This window comes from Syzygium oleosum, unplaced genomic scaffold, assembly GCF_021117445.2.
Source record: "Syzygium oleosum isolate NSW1041296 unplaced genomic scaffold, Sole_v2.1 Sole_v2.04, whole genome shotgun sequence".
In the NCBI taxonomy this organism is placed as follows: domain Eukaryota; kingdom Viridiplantae; phylum Streptophyta; class Magnoliopsida; order Myrtales; family Myrtaceae; genus Syzygium; species Syzygium oleosum.
Genome location: NW_026607488.1, coordinates 6,576,183 through 6,592,680, shown reverse-complemented (window position 1 = coordinate 6,592,680; position 16,498 = coordinate 6,576,183). Strand labels below are relative to the sequence as shown.

At 40.1% G+C, this 16,498-nt stretch overlaps 3 protein-coding genes across 3 annotated transcripts; 2 read left to right on the top strand and 1 right to left on the bottom strand.

Moving 5' to 3' along the window:
- The first annotated feature begins 141 nt into the window (after positions 1-141).
- Positions 142-3,604, top strand: LOC115674404 (heparanase-like protein 3). The gene is made up of 9 exons (XM_030596791.2): positions 142-681; positions 968-1,004; positions 1,097-1,280; positions 1,393-1,541; positions 1,759-1,989; positions 2,080-2,269; positions 2,365-2,490; positions 2,889-2,988; positions 3,065-3,604. Exons 1-9 carry the CDS (start codon positions 421-423, stop codon positions 3,440-3,442), a joined length of 1,656 nt encoding a protein of 551 aa, XP_030452651.1. The 5' UTR covers positions 142-420; the 3' UTR covers positions 3,443-3,604.
- An 86-nt stretch (positions 3,605-3,690) lies between these two features.
- On the bottom strand, positions 3,691-12,508 carry LOC115674405 (ER membrane protein complex subunit 7 homolog). Its single transcript, XM_030596793.2, has 8 exons — positions 12,502-12,508; positions 6,349-6,458; positions 6,049-6,092; positions 5,069-5,177; positions 4,737-4,800; positions 4,535-4,651; positions 4,341-4,449; positions 3,691-4,133 (listed from the first exon to the last, which is right to left on the bottom strand). Exons 2-8 carry the CDS (start codon positions 6,441-6,443, stop codon positions 4,039-4,041), a joined length of 633 nt encoding a protein of 210 aa, XP_030452653.1. The 5' UTR covers positions 6,444-6,458; positions 12,502-12,508; the 3' UTR covers positions 3,691-4,038.
- A 1,628-nt stretch (positions 12,509-14,136) lies between these two features.
- LOC130138099 (uncharacterized) lies at positions 14,137-15,151 on the top strand. The gene is made up of 2 exons (XM_056311111.1): positions 14,137-14,512; positions 14,618-15,151. Exons 1-2 carry the CDS (start codon positions 14,196-14,198, stop codon positions 14,955-14,957), a joined length of 657 nt encoding a protein of 218 aa, XP_056167086.1. The 5' UTR covers positions 14,137-14,195; the 3' UTR covers positions 14,958-15,151.
- The last annotated feature ends 1,347 nt before the right edge of the window (positions 15,152-16,498 follow it).

Here is a 16,498-nt window from a genome sequence, read left to right as displayed (position 1 = left end):
TGGAGCTTTCGTTTCTTTGGTCTAAACCGCATCTGTTTTCTCAACACCAATCATGTGCACCAGCACTCCACCACTAGTTCATCATCATCAAAATAATTCAGCAATATATTTAAATATTTCTTAACCAATCACAAGGCAGTTGTACTAGCTTCATAAAAAATTGAGGTTCGTGGGAGGAAAGTGACCAATTCAGTTGACCTGCAAGTAGAGGAAATATAATATATCAAGAAAACTACTATATCTCTGCGGACCCTCCATAGAACACAGCTTTCAAGTTTCAACTTTCTTCTTCTCTCCTTTGACATCTTGCTTCTCACAAAAGCTTCTTCAGCTACCAAGCGGAGATAGTTATAAAACCATTCATGCTTGCTCAATCAATGAATTCGTATGGAGGCTAAGACTGTACAAGCCATTGTGTAGATGTACTGTGGGATGGCCTCTCTGCTTGTTCTGGTGGGGTTGGGCGTTCTGGTGTTCTGGGTACATCACAACTCCAGCTCAGCGCTCTCGCAGAGTACCGAAACTTCCGGGGATGTTCTTTCTGGTACTGTGTTCATCAATGGAACAGCATCCATTGCTAAGACGGATGACGATTACATCTGTGCCACTTTGGATTGGTGGCCTCCTGAAAAATGTGATTATGGCACTTGCAGCTGGGGAAGAGCCACCCTCCTCACTTTGGTATGCTCTGTCTTTCTCACTCTCCCTCTCTTCTCTCTCCTCTGGGTGTGTGTGTGGTACGTGGAATTGGGAGATTCTGGATGATCTTCAAATCATGCACAGATACTTGAGTCTAGCGCTGGACAATTTCTGCACCCACACACAAAGCCACCAAAAGATAAAAGTAATCAAAGGGAGCTTAATTTGAGTTTTTGACAAGCATCGCATAAGCATTAGCATTTTCCTTGTTAATCATAAGTTTGTTTTTGCAAATCTTGGCTTCTCAAAATTGATTTTCTCTCACCAGGATCTGACAGACCCAATTCTGATCAATGCTGTAAAAGGTATGTGATGCTGATCCTCATTGAACAACTTTCAACTTGTCACATCATCTCAGTACATGAAGATTGAAGTTAGTTTCCACGTTGTATTGCAGCTTTTTCACCACTACGGATTAGAATGGGAGGGACCTTACAAGATAAAGTAGTATATGAAATACAGGGTGATCAGACACCCTGCAACATCTTCACCAAGAACAGCTCGGAATTCCTTGGTTTCTCGCAAGGATGCTTACCTTTGGCTCGATGGGACGAGCTGAACTCCTTTTGCAAGCAGACAGGGTAGGCCTAAAGCAAAGATTTTTCTCCCAATTTGTCCCACAAATGGCATTTGAAACCCCTCGTGTCCTAACGTCTAAGTGCACCGATGGTGCCGCATATATATCAATTACAGGGCAGCTGTCACATTTGGGCTGAATGCGTTGTACGGCAGGACAATCGGTTCAGATGGTTCTGTTAACGGGCCCTGGAATTCCAGCAATGCTGAATCACTCATTCGGTACACTGTCAATAAAGGCTACTCTATCCTCGGTTTGGAGCTTGGTAAGCATAGATGTTCTTGTCTCGGCATGGACCAGGAAAGGTGACAAAAATACGGTTTCCACCAGTTTAAATATTACCATAGAGCCATCGATTGAATTTACTCTGCATAAGGATATGACAGAGATACGCCAGACTTTTTACTCTCGCTGTTTTCCCGAAGTGTTTTTTCATCTGTAAATATTGTGTCTCTGAAATTTGTGCTTTTTTTGCTGTTTAGGCAACGAACTAAGTGGAAATGGAGTTGGAGCAAGAGTTTCAGCCGACCAGTATGCATCAGATATAAAAACCCTTCAAGGCCTAGTGGAAGATATATATGCAGGTTTTGAAGTTAAGCCACTAGTCCTAGCACCAGGGGGGTTCTTTGATGCAAATTGGTTCGCCGATTTTGTAAATCAAACAAGTCAAACTCTTCAAGTTGTCACCCACCACATTTATAACCTTGGTCCAGGTAATACCACTTCAGAATCAAACCTTTGTCGAACTATACTATTTTGAGACACTGTGCTTCATCTTCATCAAGTTCAACTGATTTATGTAGGAGTCGATGACCACCTTATTCAGAAGATCCTTGATCCTTCTTATCTTGACGGTGAGTTGCAAACATTCAGCAGCCTTCAGACTCTTCTGAAGAATTCTGGAACTTCGGCAGTTGCATGGGTTGGTGAAGCTGGGGGCGCTTATAATAGCGGCCGCAACCTTGTCACTAATTCCTTTGTGTTTAGTTTCTGGTAAACTAAGATTCTTATACATCGACTACTTATGTTGATGATTCTGATGAGGAGATCACGAGTTAAGAAATTTTTTGCCGTCTTGTGTTGTATAGGTACTTGGACCAACTGGGAATGGCGGCCACTTACAATACAAAAACATATTGCAGACAGACATTGATTGGCGGAAACTATGGCTTGCTAGACACTCAAACATTCCTACCAAACCCAGATTACTACAGGTAGGTTAGTCATGTGATTTTAGCTAAAAACCATAATCCAACTCAACTAACTCCTACATGAATGAAAGGAAAGGGATGAAAGACACTTTCCTGATAGCCTTATTTCTCTTTATGATATCTTTCACATGAAAAAAATTAAAACTCTAATTCTACAAAGTGCATAACTGTTAGTCAAGTGGTAATGGAATAGCTTTGCCAGAGGAGACTGTAAACTAAGAAATAACCAGCTTTGGTCAGTGTAAAGGCCGGTCCTAATCCAAAGTTGAAAAGAGAAATAGAAACAAGTGGAAGAATCAGATTCGTCTAATTGACAATATTATCGTGCTAAATGAACAAACAAATTGAATGAATTAATAAAAAGTTCAAGCTGATGCCAATACTTCACTCGTGCTCTGCAGTGCTCTTCTTTGGCATAAGTTGATGGGGAGCGAAGTTTTATTAACTAGCTTCTCGGGCACGGATAAGATCCGCGCTTATGCTCATTGCTCAAGGAACTCTGTAAGCGTCTTCTACTCTTGAAACCAGAGGATAAACCATGTAGTTGGCTAATATTGCTGTTTGTTGATGTCAACAGCCTGGTGTCACTTTGCTGCTGATCAACCTTGATAGTAACACAACCGTCCAAGTTCACGTTTCAACTGGAAATGTAACCAGTAATGGAACACTGTCTCTGAAACAAGAGAGCCAGAATCACAGGACAAAATTTGCCAGAATGTCGAGAGGGTCATCTAAAGATGGGCACATCAGAGAAGAGTATCACTTGACCGCCCAAGAAGGAAATATACAGAGCCAAGTCCTGCTTCTCAATGGACAAGTTCTAAACACAGACTCATCTGGCATCATTCCTTCCTTTGATCCGATAAATGTAAGCCACTCAGATCCAATTACGGTGGCTCCATTCTCCGTTGTATTTGCTCGGATTCCTGGTATGAATGTCACCGCATGCACATAGTCCAAGACCATAGGCACAGTGAACTTGCTATTTGCAATCGTAACTATAAAGTGACCACTGTAGATAATCATTTCTTGGAAAGATTGTGACAAGCACATGTAAAATGAATTCATTTGCAAGTGAAGGCCAGTCAATTAATAAAATTCAGGGTGTTTATGACAAGCCGGACTGGTTCTATTTTTCCCTTTCAGTAATGCTTTGGATCACTCAGATAAATAAAGTGCCTTTCCTGACACACCGATCAGACATTAGTAGCAAACTTCTTCGAAGTGACTCAACTAATGTATATATCCCCTGTTTCGTGGCTAATGGTACAACATAGCAGAGGTACAAATCTACATGAAGAAGGTACACCTCCGGTGACTCACAAAGTATGCCTCAAGCATCAAGCTAAACAATTTCATCCTTAAATTAACCTGCATAAATCAAAACATCCACTAAGTGGTTCAAGAGAAAATGCTTCCATAAATGCTTTTTAGATCCTCCCCCTAAGTAAAAGTTCTTCACAAGTAAATGTTTAAGCTGCGTGATTCCACCCGACGATTCAAATGCCATTCAAAGACAATGAGAGGTCCCTAGTAATCAGACTGATGCATTTAGTTGCTCCTTGCCGCTCCAGGCAACAAGTTTGACAGAGATGGAACTCCTTGATTCCTCATCTCTTCTTGAGCTCGCCTCATTTCTTCGGGATCTATTACCATAAACAAGCAAATTGATCAAAGGACAAACAAGATGAAAAGTGTTTGAAAGCCAACTCAACTGGAAATCAATTAAAAAGGCTGAAATATAACATCATATCACTAGGTTGACAGCAAATTCCATGATGCACACCAGCAAAATACTTGCATATTCTCAAGATCATTATGCTGGGATTATGATATTAAGAATGAGTACTTACCCATGTTCTCAACTAATTTTGGCATTAGGAAAACAACAATCAGCATAAAACCAACCATCAGACCCATCGGGCTCTTCACCAGGGACATTATGGAGAAGGGTTCTCTAATCTGTTGAAATCAAGATTTGAAGGAAAGAAGTTAACAAAACATGTAAGTAGAACCATCAATAAGCCCAGGTTCCAGTCAAATCAACCTCATAGTACTGTTCCTCTCGCAATGGCTCTAAAACCAACTCATTCAAGATCCTCCTACTCTCTGTCAGGGCAGCCTGCACCTTGCCAGGATTCCTAGCACTGACATCAACTCGTACCTGAGCATTTATAAAGCAATAAATTCGTTTGAGTCAGACAGTGATTGAAACTGGTGGATAACTAGCAAATCAAGATCATACCCACCGGCGAAAAGAAATATCCAAGGGCGGACACCTCAATTAGATGCGTCCCAGCCGAGATATTATGGCTTTATCGAACTATGAATGAAGGAACTTTCTCATACCAAATATTATCATTTACAACCAAATTGCCATCTTTGCCGTATCAGCTCGTGACATTCTAAGTACAGATTAAAAAAGTTAATAGAGCAAGTCATTTTAAAAATTAGAGAAAGGAAGCCCTGCATTAACTTTGTTTTTAAAAAGTCAAAAGAAGTTACATGAACAAAGTAGGATAGGCAGAAGGGTTATAAGAAGCATTGGGAACAAAACAACTACAGTTGAAGAAGAGGATACAATGAAAAGTATCCATCCGGTCTAAGGAAAGTAATTCTCTTGCCACCATTGAGTATAACTTTAGCATCCGATATCTTTCCCGGAAGACCAAACATTATTGCACCAGCTCCTGCCAAAGCATTTGTAATTTGGGTGAACAAGAGAAGAAGGATGGTTGCATTGAAAGGAAGATTGAATAGATAATTACCGAAACTGAGAACTAAAACTGGAAGGATAAAAATTTTCCAGTGAAAACTATTTGCCTCCGTTTGAGTAACCGAGCAGGCTAGACTTCTGAGCATTGTTACCTTTCTTTAATTTCTCTTCTAGTTCTATCAAATACGATAAAAAGTTATTTGCAGCAAGGTTGGACATTTCCCTCTCTTCTATGATGGTAAATTGTGTAAATTCACCATCACATGATTCCATAAAGACCGGTCTAACGGACGATCTTATAATTGATTGGAAGCAATATCTATTATTTCTCAGTCAAATACTAACAAGACCGTATTAATCTACGTATATAGAAGATGTCATGAAACACAATTGCCTGAAAGCAAGCATCCGGTAGTTGCTCTAGACATAATACTATGGGGAAAACACGATCATGCCCAAACAATTTCTTTGAACTCAGTAATACCTGCCTCATCCTAACCCCAAGAGCTTATAAACACCTAAAAAGAAGCTCAAGCCCCAACTCGGTAAATCCCCAATGCTACCTCGAGCAGTAGCTCATACTCTCGCCAGTCTTCACTATCACATCGTCCGTCTTGAACCACTGATAGATACGCGTGGCTGAAAAATAAAGTTCTAATATGCACTTTAACTTAAATGGTTCCAGAGGCAAGAATCAAGCGTTCAGTAAATTCTACCCAATGCAGTACTCACAAGCTACAATCAGAATCACACCTCAACAAAAACGAAAACTTCCGCGCACAGAGCAACAGATTAGCAAACGAAAATCAACATAAGGACAACCCGAGGGCGATTCAACATCGTACCGGGGATCCTAGCGCGGCCATTGATCGTGAAACCATCAGCAGACCTGCAGAAAACGAGGACGGACCCAACCACATCAAAAACAGCTAATCAAGCGAGAAGCAATAGCATAAAACTTGGGCAAGAAGCATAATTCTTCGGTCCGCTTAAAAATAAGATGAAACCCAATTGAAAATCTTCCCTTCCCATTGAGTTCACGCCTTCGATCGGAAAAGGAAGCAACCAAAAGGAGATCCACAAAAGAGAATAAAAAAACAGAACTTTAAGCTTCGGAGGGCAATTGGATGAGAAAAACAACATACCCAGATGGAACAGCAGCGCTGACGGAGAGAACGAGGAAGAAGAACGGAGCTGAGAGCGCGAGGAGGAGCGCCCGAGATCTCGCCATCGAAGCCATAGATGGAGAGAGAGACGCACACCCAGTTGTTCGAGTTCGAGAGAGAGAAGAGGAGGAAGTCGATGATGTCGGGCCCAACATGGGCCCGAAAACTGACATGAAATTGGACCTTGTACGCATGATTTGGGCTTCCGATAACCATAGATAGACGAGATTTGCCAAGGTTCATGTTTTTTTTCGCAAAGAATTTTTAGGCTCCATTTATTTCGTGGCAAACGAACGATCTGGAAAATATATTCTTAAAAATCATCGTTCATATCGCTTGCAAATATGAATAAGAAAAAAAAATATTTTCATCATTCACGAAAATATTTAGACATATATTGTTATCGATAATGAAAATATTTTAAATTGATTAATTATTTCGAGCGATACAGATCATTAATTTTAAGAAAATATTTTTTAAATTTTTTATTTTTCGCGAAACAAACAGAGCCTTGCTAGATTAACACCCGTGTTTAGTTTGTCTACCTTACTTTGTGGTCATGCTCGATGGGATGATGCTATGCAATGTGCTTTTTTGGGTACTTGGTGTTTCTTATGAAGATGGTTTCTTTTCATTTTTTGTTTCCTGGGGAAAAACCATTCTGTTATAGGAAAAAAGAATTTCCAGTTGAAGCTTCAAAAATGAATTCAAGTATTTAATAGCATCGGTTTTACACGAAGGCCGATGACGATAAAAAAAATAACCTTATTGACGTGATTTTTTTATTTAAAAAAAATCATAAAATGAGAATGGATGGAACACTCGAGATACATTAGCTATTACTCTGTCGATTTCACCTCTCTTAAACTCAAACCGACTCGAGCATCGAAGGGTCCTCCAAAGTCCAACCCTCGGGGACTCTCCTGTTTGAGGGGTGTAGAGAATGCATAGCCAAGAGCTAGGTGATCGAAGAATTAGCGCGTCTATAGCCTCTTTGATAGAATTCAAATAGCTGAAATTACAAGTGTCTAATGATCTTAAACACTAAAAATGCAAATGAAAGATTGTCTGATAATAGCTGCAAATATAACAGGACATGTTATTTGCTCTTTTCCAATAAAAACCCTTTTGTTTCGTTGATTTCGTGTTCCCATCCGGTGCCTCGGTCATCCTCAACTATCGATCCGTCGAGTAATTAGATTTTTAATCGATTTTTTTCACGAGAATCGACGGTTTAGATGATCGAGAAATCAATTGAAAGGACTGATGGAGCAGAGGATCTCCATCCAGCTTTTTACTGATTAGTTATGGAATTGCGAATGACATTGGTAGGTGTTAACAATAGAGTTTTTTTTCTTTAGCTTACTTAATTGCTACTGATTAGAAACAAGAATATACAGGTGTACATGAAGGATGAAAATACACTAAAACACATATAGTCTTGCTTTGAGCAAATAATTTCGTCCTATTGAATATTTCATTACAGAATGCACAGAAATTTCGAATGATATACTTATTGAGAAGCCATTGACTTCTTCTACCGTGTCTCAATGGTCCGTTTGAAGCATTATATAATTTCTCATGCATGTTAGATCACATGATAATAAACATTGAACATTGGTTCAATTGTACATCTAGGAATTTTGGGGCGGTTGTACACCCTATGGCTGTCAGAACCGAATTGGAAAACCAAATTTGAACCGAACCGAAATTTCGTGCATTTTCGGTTGAGTTTGGATTTCGGTTCAGATAATTAAAAATAACTATTTTTATATTCTGATTCGGATAGTTTCGGTTAACCAACTGAACTGAACTGAAAATCGCCACTCTTCTTAATATTATAATTTACACAATATCTCTCCCTTTTCACCAAACATTTGTTTTAATATTACAATAAAAAGAAAACCGAAAACCAAACCAAACTAGACCGAACCGGTTTTCGGTGCATTTTTGGTTCTGTTCGTATTTAGTTTGGATAACAGGTTGGTTCGGTTCAATTGCTCACCCTAATAGTTCAATTCGGGTGTCCTGGAAAATCGAACCGTTGACACCCGAAGAAGAGGGTTGCACAATTTCGCATTCAGAGCCCATGCAATTTGGAGATATTTCAGGGGTTTGTGTTTTGATGTTCTTGTTTTTGTGAGTAAAGACAAAGTTTGACAGGTCTATTAAAGTTAACAATGTTCATTTGAGATATCCAACAAATTAACTATGTTCATTTTTTGCATAAAAGTGATTAAGGATCAAAGATGAGATCGACACCCTACACCTGTAGTAATTAACATGGCCACGACTTCTAGCAAAAAGAACATGGCCACGACCATTTTTAGCATTTTTTTTTTTGGTCCATGACCTTCCGGTATCTGGGGTTATCCCCGACTAAATCCGGAATCGAGCACTGTCGGACCCACAAGGGGATGGCTCTCCCAATATCGTTCGCTCCATACACAAAGCTCGAACTCGAGATCTTGGTTGAGGGAACCCAGGCTCTTTACCACTTGGTGCCATATGTAGCAATTAACTCACCGTTAGATGTGTTTTCGTTTAACTGGGATTTTTACGATTCTTTTGTTTATCCCCTTCTCGTAAAAACTTTGTTCAATTTCGTCCCCCTCCCCTCGATCCGAATGGGGAATTTCAATGGCAACCCGTCTGTTGACGAAATTGCCCCTCGAGCTGTCCCGAAGGCAAAGAACCACCACCTCCGTCGACTTCGATGTCATGAAGAGGTTAAAAATGGTAAATCGGCCCTCTCTGAATTTGGGGGATCTTTGACCTCTCTGAATTTCGTTTTCGGGTAAAATTACAGAAACAACCCCACGAATGGTTCGACAATCCTATTAAGAAGAAAAATTGAAAAATTCACCCCCTCGTAACTTGAAAATTCTTTAGGCCTCTTTTGCAAACTTAATCACTTTAAACCAAAAGTTCGATCTAGGTTCTCATAAAAACGATCAAGCTCGACGCCGGACAATCGATGCAAGTGGACGAGTATGTTGTACTAAAAATTTCAACCGAGATTACCGTCTTAAATTCTTTCTTCCCGATTTTACATTTTCTCATTGACAGATTGTCTCGTATAAGTCAAATTTATCGCATATAGTATTCGAGAAGAAGTTCTTTCTTTCCCCTTCTTCCCCCAAAGTTGTCCAAACGATCTGGTCCTCAAGTTTCCGTGGGGGATGGTTGAGAAGATGAGCAGATAGTTTCTTGAATTCTCCGTGTCTGATAAGTCGTATCAATGTTGTTCATCCCCAAAAAAAACAAAAATGCAAATAACAATAAAAGAAAAAAGTGTAAGAACAATCAGCGATAGCTTTGTTATGTCGTCCCTCCTAGTTCCCGAAACGATCTTTTTTCGTGTTACAATTGACTGTTCTCTTTTTAATTGCATGTGCATTTCGGTTATCTTCTGCATGAAAAAAGTGTTGTCCTCAAATTGAATGGATGGATGACAGAGAGGAGGACCTAAAGTGTAAAGCCTTATATTTCGCAATCGATTTTCAACTATTTGACGTTGTTGTTAATACAAGAAAGAAAAAGTTTTATTTTTAAGTCGCGGGTACGAATCGAATGATAACTAATTAACAGTAGCGTTACACATGAATAATCGGCTCGATCGCTAGCTAACGCTGTTGGAATTTCCAACCTTTCAAAATCTGACCAGTTACTCAGAGTAGCATTTCATCGATGGCCGATGAATGACGTGACCCGTTATAATCGCCTAATTTTTTTTCAAATTAAGATCGATGGACAGGAAGGCAAGAAAGGGGGAAAAAGAAGAAGAAGAAGGAAAACGAATCATATATGTTTGCTTTATTATATTTCATGTGGCTACCGTGAACGAATCGATTGGACAGAAGTACGAGGAAAAGCAAGGAAGTCACCAATAAATAGATTGATCCGGGGGTCCGTTGATTATTAGGAGAGGAAATAATTTGAAACGTTGAAGGAAAAAAGCAAACAAACTTTGAAAGTTCTGAGCTTTGGTCCGAAAGAGACAAAAAGAAGAGAATTTTTAGAGGACAAGGACCACCGTGACCTAACAAGAGATTTCTTTTGGGCGCTGCACGAAAGTGCACTTAATCGTCTCCTCGGACGACCGGGAGACCCAACAACCACGGCTAGCGATTTTGTTCATTGCGTCTTCGTATCGAGGGAAAATAATATAAATAACCTCTAAATTTTGACTCAATATATAATATAATTTATAAACTTTAATTCAATATGCAATATAGTCCTCGAATTTTTAATTTATTGGATATCATCTCTGAATTTTTGAAACATATTTAATTTAGTCCCTGAACTATACGAAAATATTCGATGTAATCCTTCAATTAATTTCAGTTCAAGGACTGTATCGAACATTTTCATATAGTTCAAGGATTACGTTCAATATGTATCAAAAGTCCAGAGACCACATTGAACAAATTAAAAGTTTAGAGATCACGTTAAATATTAGGCTAAAGTTCAGAGATTACATCGAACAAATTAAAAGTTTATGAACTACATTATATATTAAGTTAAAATTTAGGAATTGCTTATGTCATTATCCCTTGTATCCACCGATATTGGCTTTTGCTTCTTTTGTCCTTTTTTTTTACACTTTGAAGGTGCCGAGTCTGCCTCTGTCGATTTTATGCAGTTTGCTCGTACCTCTTCATTCTTCATGGGATCATGTGTCTTTTTATAAGCTTTTCTTAGGTATGCTTTTTTTATTTTATATATATATATATATTCAAAGCAACACGATACCCTCTTCGAGCGGAAATCAGTAGGGGTGAGCGGTTCCCGGTCCGGTCCGGTTCCAAGGTGGAACTGGGAACCGGACCGAGGGAAGCGGTTCCCAATTTTGGGAACCGCGGACCGGACCAGTTGGTTCTATGACCGGGAACCGGACCGGATCGTCGGTCCGTTCCGGTTTCGGTCCGGTCCAATGGAACCGGTTACTTAGAGTTTAGGATTTTTTTTGTCAAACACTTAAGGTTTAGTTCACATTTTACTAATTTTTGTCAATAAATTTATGTCAATGAAGTTTACTTAAGGTTTAATTCACATTTTACTATTTTTTATCAATGAATTTATGATAACGAAGTTCACTTAGAGTTTAGTTCACATTTTATTAATTTTTTTAAAGAAAAAAATAACAAAAATATATATTAACTAGTCGGTCCGGTCTGGTCCGGTTCCCCCTTGGAACCGGGAACCGGACCGCCCGGAAACCGGTTCCGCTTTTAGGAACCGGGAACCGGACCGATAGTCCCGAGAACCGGACCAAACTCGTAGGTCCGGTCCAGTCCGGTCCGGTCCGATCCCGGTTTGGGCGGTCCAAGTTGCTCACCCCTAGAAATCAGAATGCTAAAATCGCATCACAGATCTTCGAATACTTCACACCAAACAGAAGTAAGGACTACAAAAGACTACTGGACACTCTGTTGAATCAGCATCTACTATTTCCTGAGTAATTCAAGACAAGGTCTTCCCCAGTTGACTGAGACAGCACCACAAAATTACATCCCCTGTTGTCTTTTCGGTTACAAAATGGACAGCAAGCATGTAACATGGGTTCATGTTGCTAATGAACACGTTCGACTACAAAATTACCGTCCCCTACTCTAGTAAAGAACACAGCACCGACTCATTTCTTGGCCTTCTTCACCAGCGTCGTCTTCAGCTTCGCGGGGGCAACCTTCTTCACAGGGCGTCGCCTTCTCAGAAGTCTACACCGCCTTCGCCGCGGGCTTCAACTTCGGCTTCTGGCCGCCTTTCTCTTCACACTCACCGCAGCTTTTGGCTTCGCAGCTGCTTTGGGCGTTGGCGGCAGCAGCAGCCTTCGCCTTGGGAGCTGCCGCCTTCGACCAAAAAAAATAAAAATTGCCCTCTCCCAACCTCGTCCCTAAGCTCGTTGTTGCTCCCGAAAAACTGCGAGAACCCGAAGCTCTTGTCGAGGGGCGGTCAGCGGCCCCTCGGCCTCTGCCTCACTCCCTTTCGGGCGCGCGAGGGGCGGCCTTAATGTGCTTCGTCGGTGACGGCGGGGAACGGCCGCTTGACGAACGCCGGAGTAGAAACGAGCGGAGAAGCAAAATCTGAGAGCCAAAAACAGAGATTCAAAATTTGAAAGCGCGTTTGCCGGAGAGAGAGACGCAGGAGAGGAAATATAGGGCGCGTTTGGTAACGTTTCTACTTCTCTATTTTTCTGTTCTTCTGTTCCTTGGAACAAAAAAAGAACAGAAATCTGTTTGGTAAAGCATTTTATTTTTCTATTTCTTGGAATAGAAAAATGGCCAAGAAATAAATTTGGAACAGAAATAAAAAGTAGATTTTTTCTACTTCTTTGTTCCCAGAAACAAAAAAAGAAATAGAAAGGTCCGGTCCTCAAGCCGCGACCTCAGCTCCTCGTCCATCCTTCGTCATCTGTAGACCGCCTCAAAGCACCGGTCCGGTCCATTCCCGGCGGGAATAATAAAAAAAAATTCATAAAAAAATTAAAAAATTCCCAAAATTCAAAAAATTCATAAAAATAAAAAAAATTCTCAGAAAATCCATAAAAATCAGGAAAACTCAGAAAACCCATAAAAATCTGCAAAATTCTGACACTGAAAAAATTTAAAAAATTTATAAAATTTTTTTTGGAAAATAAAAAGAGACAGATTTTGGGAAAGTAAAAAATTTTAATAAACTTTTCCCCAAAAAAAATCAAAAATAAAAAATTCACAAAATGGCTTAGAATAAATTAAAAAATTCCGAAAATTCATAAAAATTAGAAAATTTTCAGAAAAATCCCTAAAAAAATTAGAAAATTAAAAAATTCCAAAAAATCATAAAAATCAGAAAAATTCTCAGAAAATCCATAAAAGTAAGAAAAACTCAGAAAACCCATAAAAATTGCAAAATTCCGAAATTGAAAAAATTTTAAAAAATTTCATAAAAAAGTTTCCGGAAAATAAAAAGAAATAGATTTAGGGAAAGTAAAAAATTTTAATAAATTTTACCCCAAAAAAATAAAAAAAATTCACAAAATGGCTTAGAATACCTGTGACCACCCACTTTGAGTGAAATTTAAATTTTTTTAGGTGCCCAAGTGATATTTTTGAAGATTCCTTAGTTTAGGGATTAAAAGGGGTTTTATACCCCTAAAAAGGATTAGAAAAATCAATAAATCATGCTTATTGATTTTTTTCACTTATAACTAGTACTTATAGTTAAATAAAAGATATAGATTTGAATGCAAAAATTTGGGAATAGAAATTTTTTTGATTGTACCAAATGCATTTCTGTTCTTTTTCTATTCCAGGAATAGAAATTTTGTGCAGTTATCAAATGCATTCTTTTGCTCAAAAACTCATCTAGGAAATAGAAATAGAAAAAACTATTTCTGAAAAGAAATTGTTCTCAGAAACAGAAACGTTACCAAACGCGCCCTATTTGCTTTTCTTCTTCGTCTTCTGATGAGGACGAGGAACAGAAAGGACGGAGAGGAGAGGAGAGAGAATTGCAGAGCAGAGGGAGAGGGGCTGTAGGGCTAGCGTGCAGGCTAGGAAAGATGATGGAAATTATTTTTTTGCGGATAAAATCGTGGGTTGGCGAGTCGGCCCCACAAGCGCCACGTGGACCACGTGGAGCTTCCTGAGTGGTTCGGGACCACGCCTCCGTGGACGTCCCGGACCACCCAGTATTTTCTCATTCAGGGTTATATAGGGGTTAGCCTAGTGCGCGAATAGGAGAATTATAGCGAGTGCAGCGGCAGCGGCGGGAGCAGCATCGTTCCTCCTCCTCTCTTGCTTTTAAAAGCCCCTTTCGCAGCTCTCTCCCACTGTTTTACTAACATGGAACCTCCGCCTCCACCACCGCCACCGCCACCTCCACCTCCGCCTCCACCTCCGCCACCGCCACCGCCACCGCCGCCACCGCCATGTACCCTTGGTTTCTCTCTGGCTTTCTCTTTCACTCTCTGTTTTGACGGGATGGATCCTCCACCCCCTCCACCGCCGCCGCCGCCACGAGGTCCCCCTTGGCCCCTGCTGGGCCTTCAGGCGCTCTTGGGAGCGGAAGATAACGCCGGACTCATTCTCCAGAATCGCCCACAAAATTTTAATTTGATGATCGTACAGCAAGCGCGTAACATCCGCATCCCAACAACCAGGTGTTTTTTTCTGAACTCTCTTGACAATCCCCTCTCTGTTCCTACATACTTCCGTTTCATGTACACGTTTTTTCTTCTTTCTTCTTCTTCTTCTTCGGAATGCAGGGAGGCCCTGTATATCCTGCGCAATGGGATCGAGAGCTATTTGCACGTACTCAACGAGGACTCGTTTGGTTTAGATCACGATCTGCTGATTCAGGATCCCATTGTAACGAGATGGGTGAGAGGCTATGTGCTGGGGCGGCTGAGGTTGGCAGCTACTTTTGAAGATGCGGTTCGGGAAGAAAGGCGCCGAGAAGCGGTGGAGGCTTTTAATGGGATGATAGAGCGACAAATGAGGGCTGTGGGGGTGGACGCGCACGGAACTTTTCTCCATTGGCCTTCTGTTCCGATACCGGTAGCACGATTTACGGCCATCTGGGTTTGTTCCTACCCTCGTATATGATTGGAAGAAGCGCTGGGGTTGCATAGATCGCATGCGGAGCTCCTGCAGTCTTGAGGTGTTTTCATTTCGATAGTTTTCTATCTTAAGTCGATCGTGTTTTTTTTTTATGTTTTTGTTGTCGTGAGAAAGACATGGTTGGAGAGGAAAGTTGCTGGATTCTGTGGTGTTCGTATGTCCATGTTCTATCTTAGACGTTTCTGCTTTTATTAAGATACTAGAGGTTTTAATGGCAATGGACGATGTTCTATCTTAGACATGTCTTGGCCAGTTATCTGTTTATGGTTAATGGCAATAGACTATGTTGCAATTATTTTCCGATTACAATGTTTTATGGATCTAAATGGAATTTAAGAGTATGGGAATCAAAGTCTATGATTTAGCATAAGTCGATGCTTGATGCGGGAAAACGCGGTTCCTAAAACGAAAGGATTTCCCTAATTTTTTCGACGGTTAAGCTCCGACAAATGTGATTCCTAATTTTCTGGAGGAAAATCTTTGGGACGAAAATTTTAGGTGCCAACCATTTGAGAAGACAATCTCATCTTCTTTGTGCAATTGGGAATTTGTAAGAGGAAGGTGCTCTATTTTTCCATGTGCTTCTTTAGAGAAGTACTGTTACGAATGTTCTTTTACACAGAATGGGCTCTTTGTGCTTTGAGTATATGGAAATTGTGAACAAAAATCTAAAAATTATAAACAGAAATGTTTTTTTATAATACAGTAACCAGCTTCTATTTACAGAAACTGGGAATAGAAGCTGCCATAAATCTTGCCCATTCTCAAAGGAGAACGTTGGCCACTGGAGTGAAGTGAGACCCCTGAGGTTTAAACGTATATATTCCAAAAACTGTCATAAATTTCATTATTTGAACTTCTATTTTTAAAAAAAGTATTTCCACATTTTTTTTAAAGAAAGCAAATATTGGTATCCAACATTATATATAATAGACCCTAATGATTTTCTATTTTCTTTTTCTTTTTACAGTGTGGACAAAACAGTTCAGATATCCCTACAAATTTCTTATTGTACTGGAATTCACCAAAAGTTTACTTGTCCTGATCTCAAGCGCATAGCCATGGCGTTCATGATGAACCTACAAAGAACTTTCTGATCATGCATTGCATGGAGGGGTTGTATCTTTGAGGGTGGGGAGAGAGAGAGGGGGAGGAGAGAGAGAAGGTGGCCGTCTGTGATTATGTATTGTGGCTGCTCTTTCTGTTTGAGATCAGTACATCCGTCAACTTGGGGACCGGATGTCTCTCTCCTTTTAACTCTTTTAATTTTTGCGCGTCGCAAATTTTCAATTTGCCGTTTAGTAACAACGATCTCACGATAGAAAAGTAATTCTCACCGCAGAAAGTTCCTTAAACGCGATCTCAAGCGAATTGCTTCGGTTGGAAATTCGAAACTCGTAACCATGCTTCTCGAGGCACGATCTGCCGTCGAGAGTTCAATCAACTCGACCGTTCTTCGAGATTGAAGTGGCGATAAAGACCTAGCGAATTATTGGTTTCTGGTTTTTTGTGAGCTCCAAGCGCTC

What these genes read in the sequence shown, in the direction of transcription:
- LOC115674404 (XM_030596791.2), top strand. Translation starts at nt 421, where the DNA reads ATGTACTGTGGGATGGCCTCTCTGCTTGTTCTGGTGGGGTTGGGCGTT. An exon ending in TCCTTTTGCAAGCAGACAGG is followed by an intron (nt 1,281 to 1,392) that starts GTAGGCCTAAAG and finishes TATCAATTACAG; the next exon opens with GGCAGCTGTCACATTTGGGC. An exon ending in TATCCTCGGTTTGGAGCTTG is followed by an intron (nt 1,542 to 1,758) that starts GTAAGCATAGAT and finishes TTTGCTGTTTAG; the next exon opens with GCAACGAACTAAGTGGAAAT.
- LOC115674405 (XM_030596793.2), bottom strand. Translation starts at nt 6,443, where the DNA reads ATGGCTTCGATGGCGAGATCTCGGGCGCTCCTCCTCGCGCTCTCAGCT. An exon ending in CCGGATGGATACTTTTCATT is followed by an intron (nt 4,801 to 5,068) that starts GTATCCTCTTCT and finishes AGTTCGATAAAG; the next exon opens with CCATAATATCTCGGCTGGGA. An exon ending in GAGAGGAACAGTACTATGAG is followed by an intron (nt 4,450 to 4,534) that starts GTTGATTTGACT and finishes TGATTTCAACAG; the next exon opens with ATTAGAGAACCCTTCTCCAT.
- LOC130138099 (XM_056311111.1), top strand. Translation starts at nt 14,196, where the DNA reads ATGGAACCTCCGCCTCCACCACCGCCACCGCCACCTCCACCTCCGCCT. An exon ending in ATCCGCATCCCAACAACCAG is followed by an intron (nt 14,513 to 14,617) that starts GTGTTTTTTTCT and finishes TTCGGAATGCAG; the next exon opens with GGAGGCCCTGTATATCCTGC.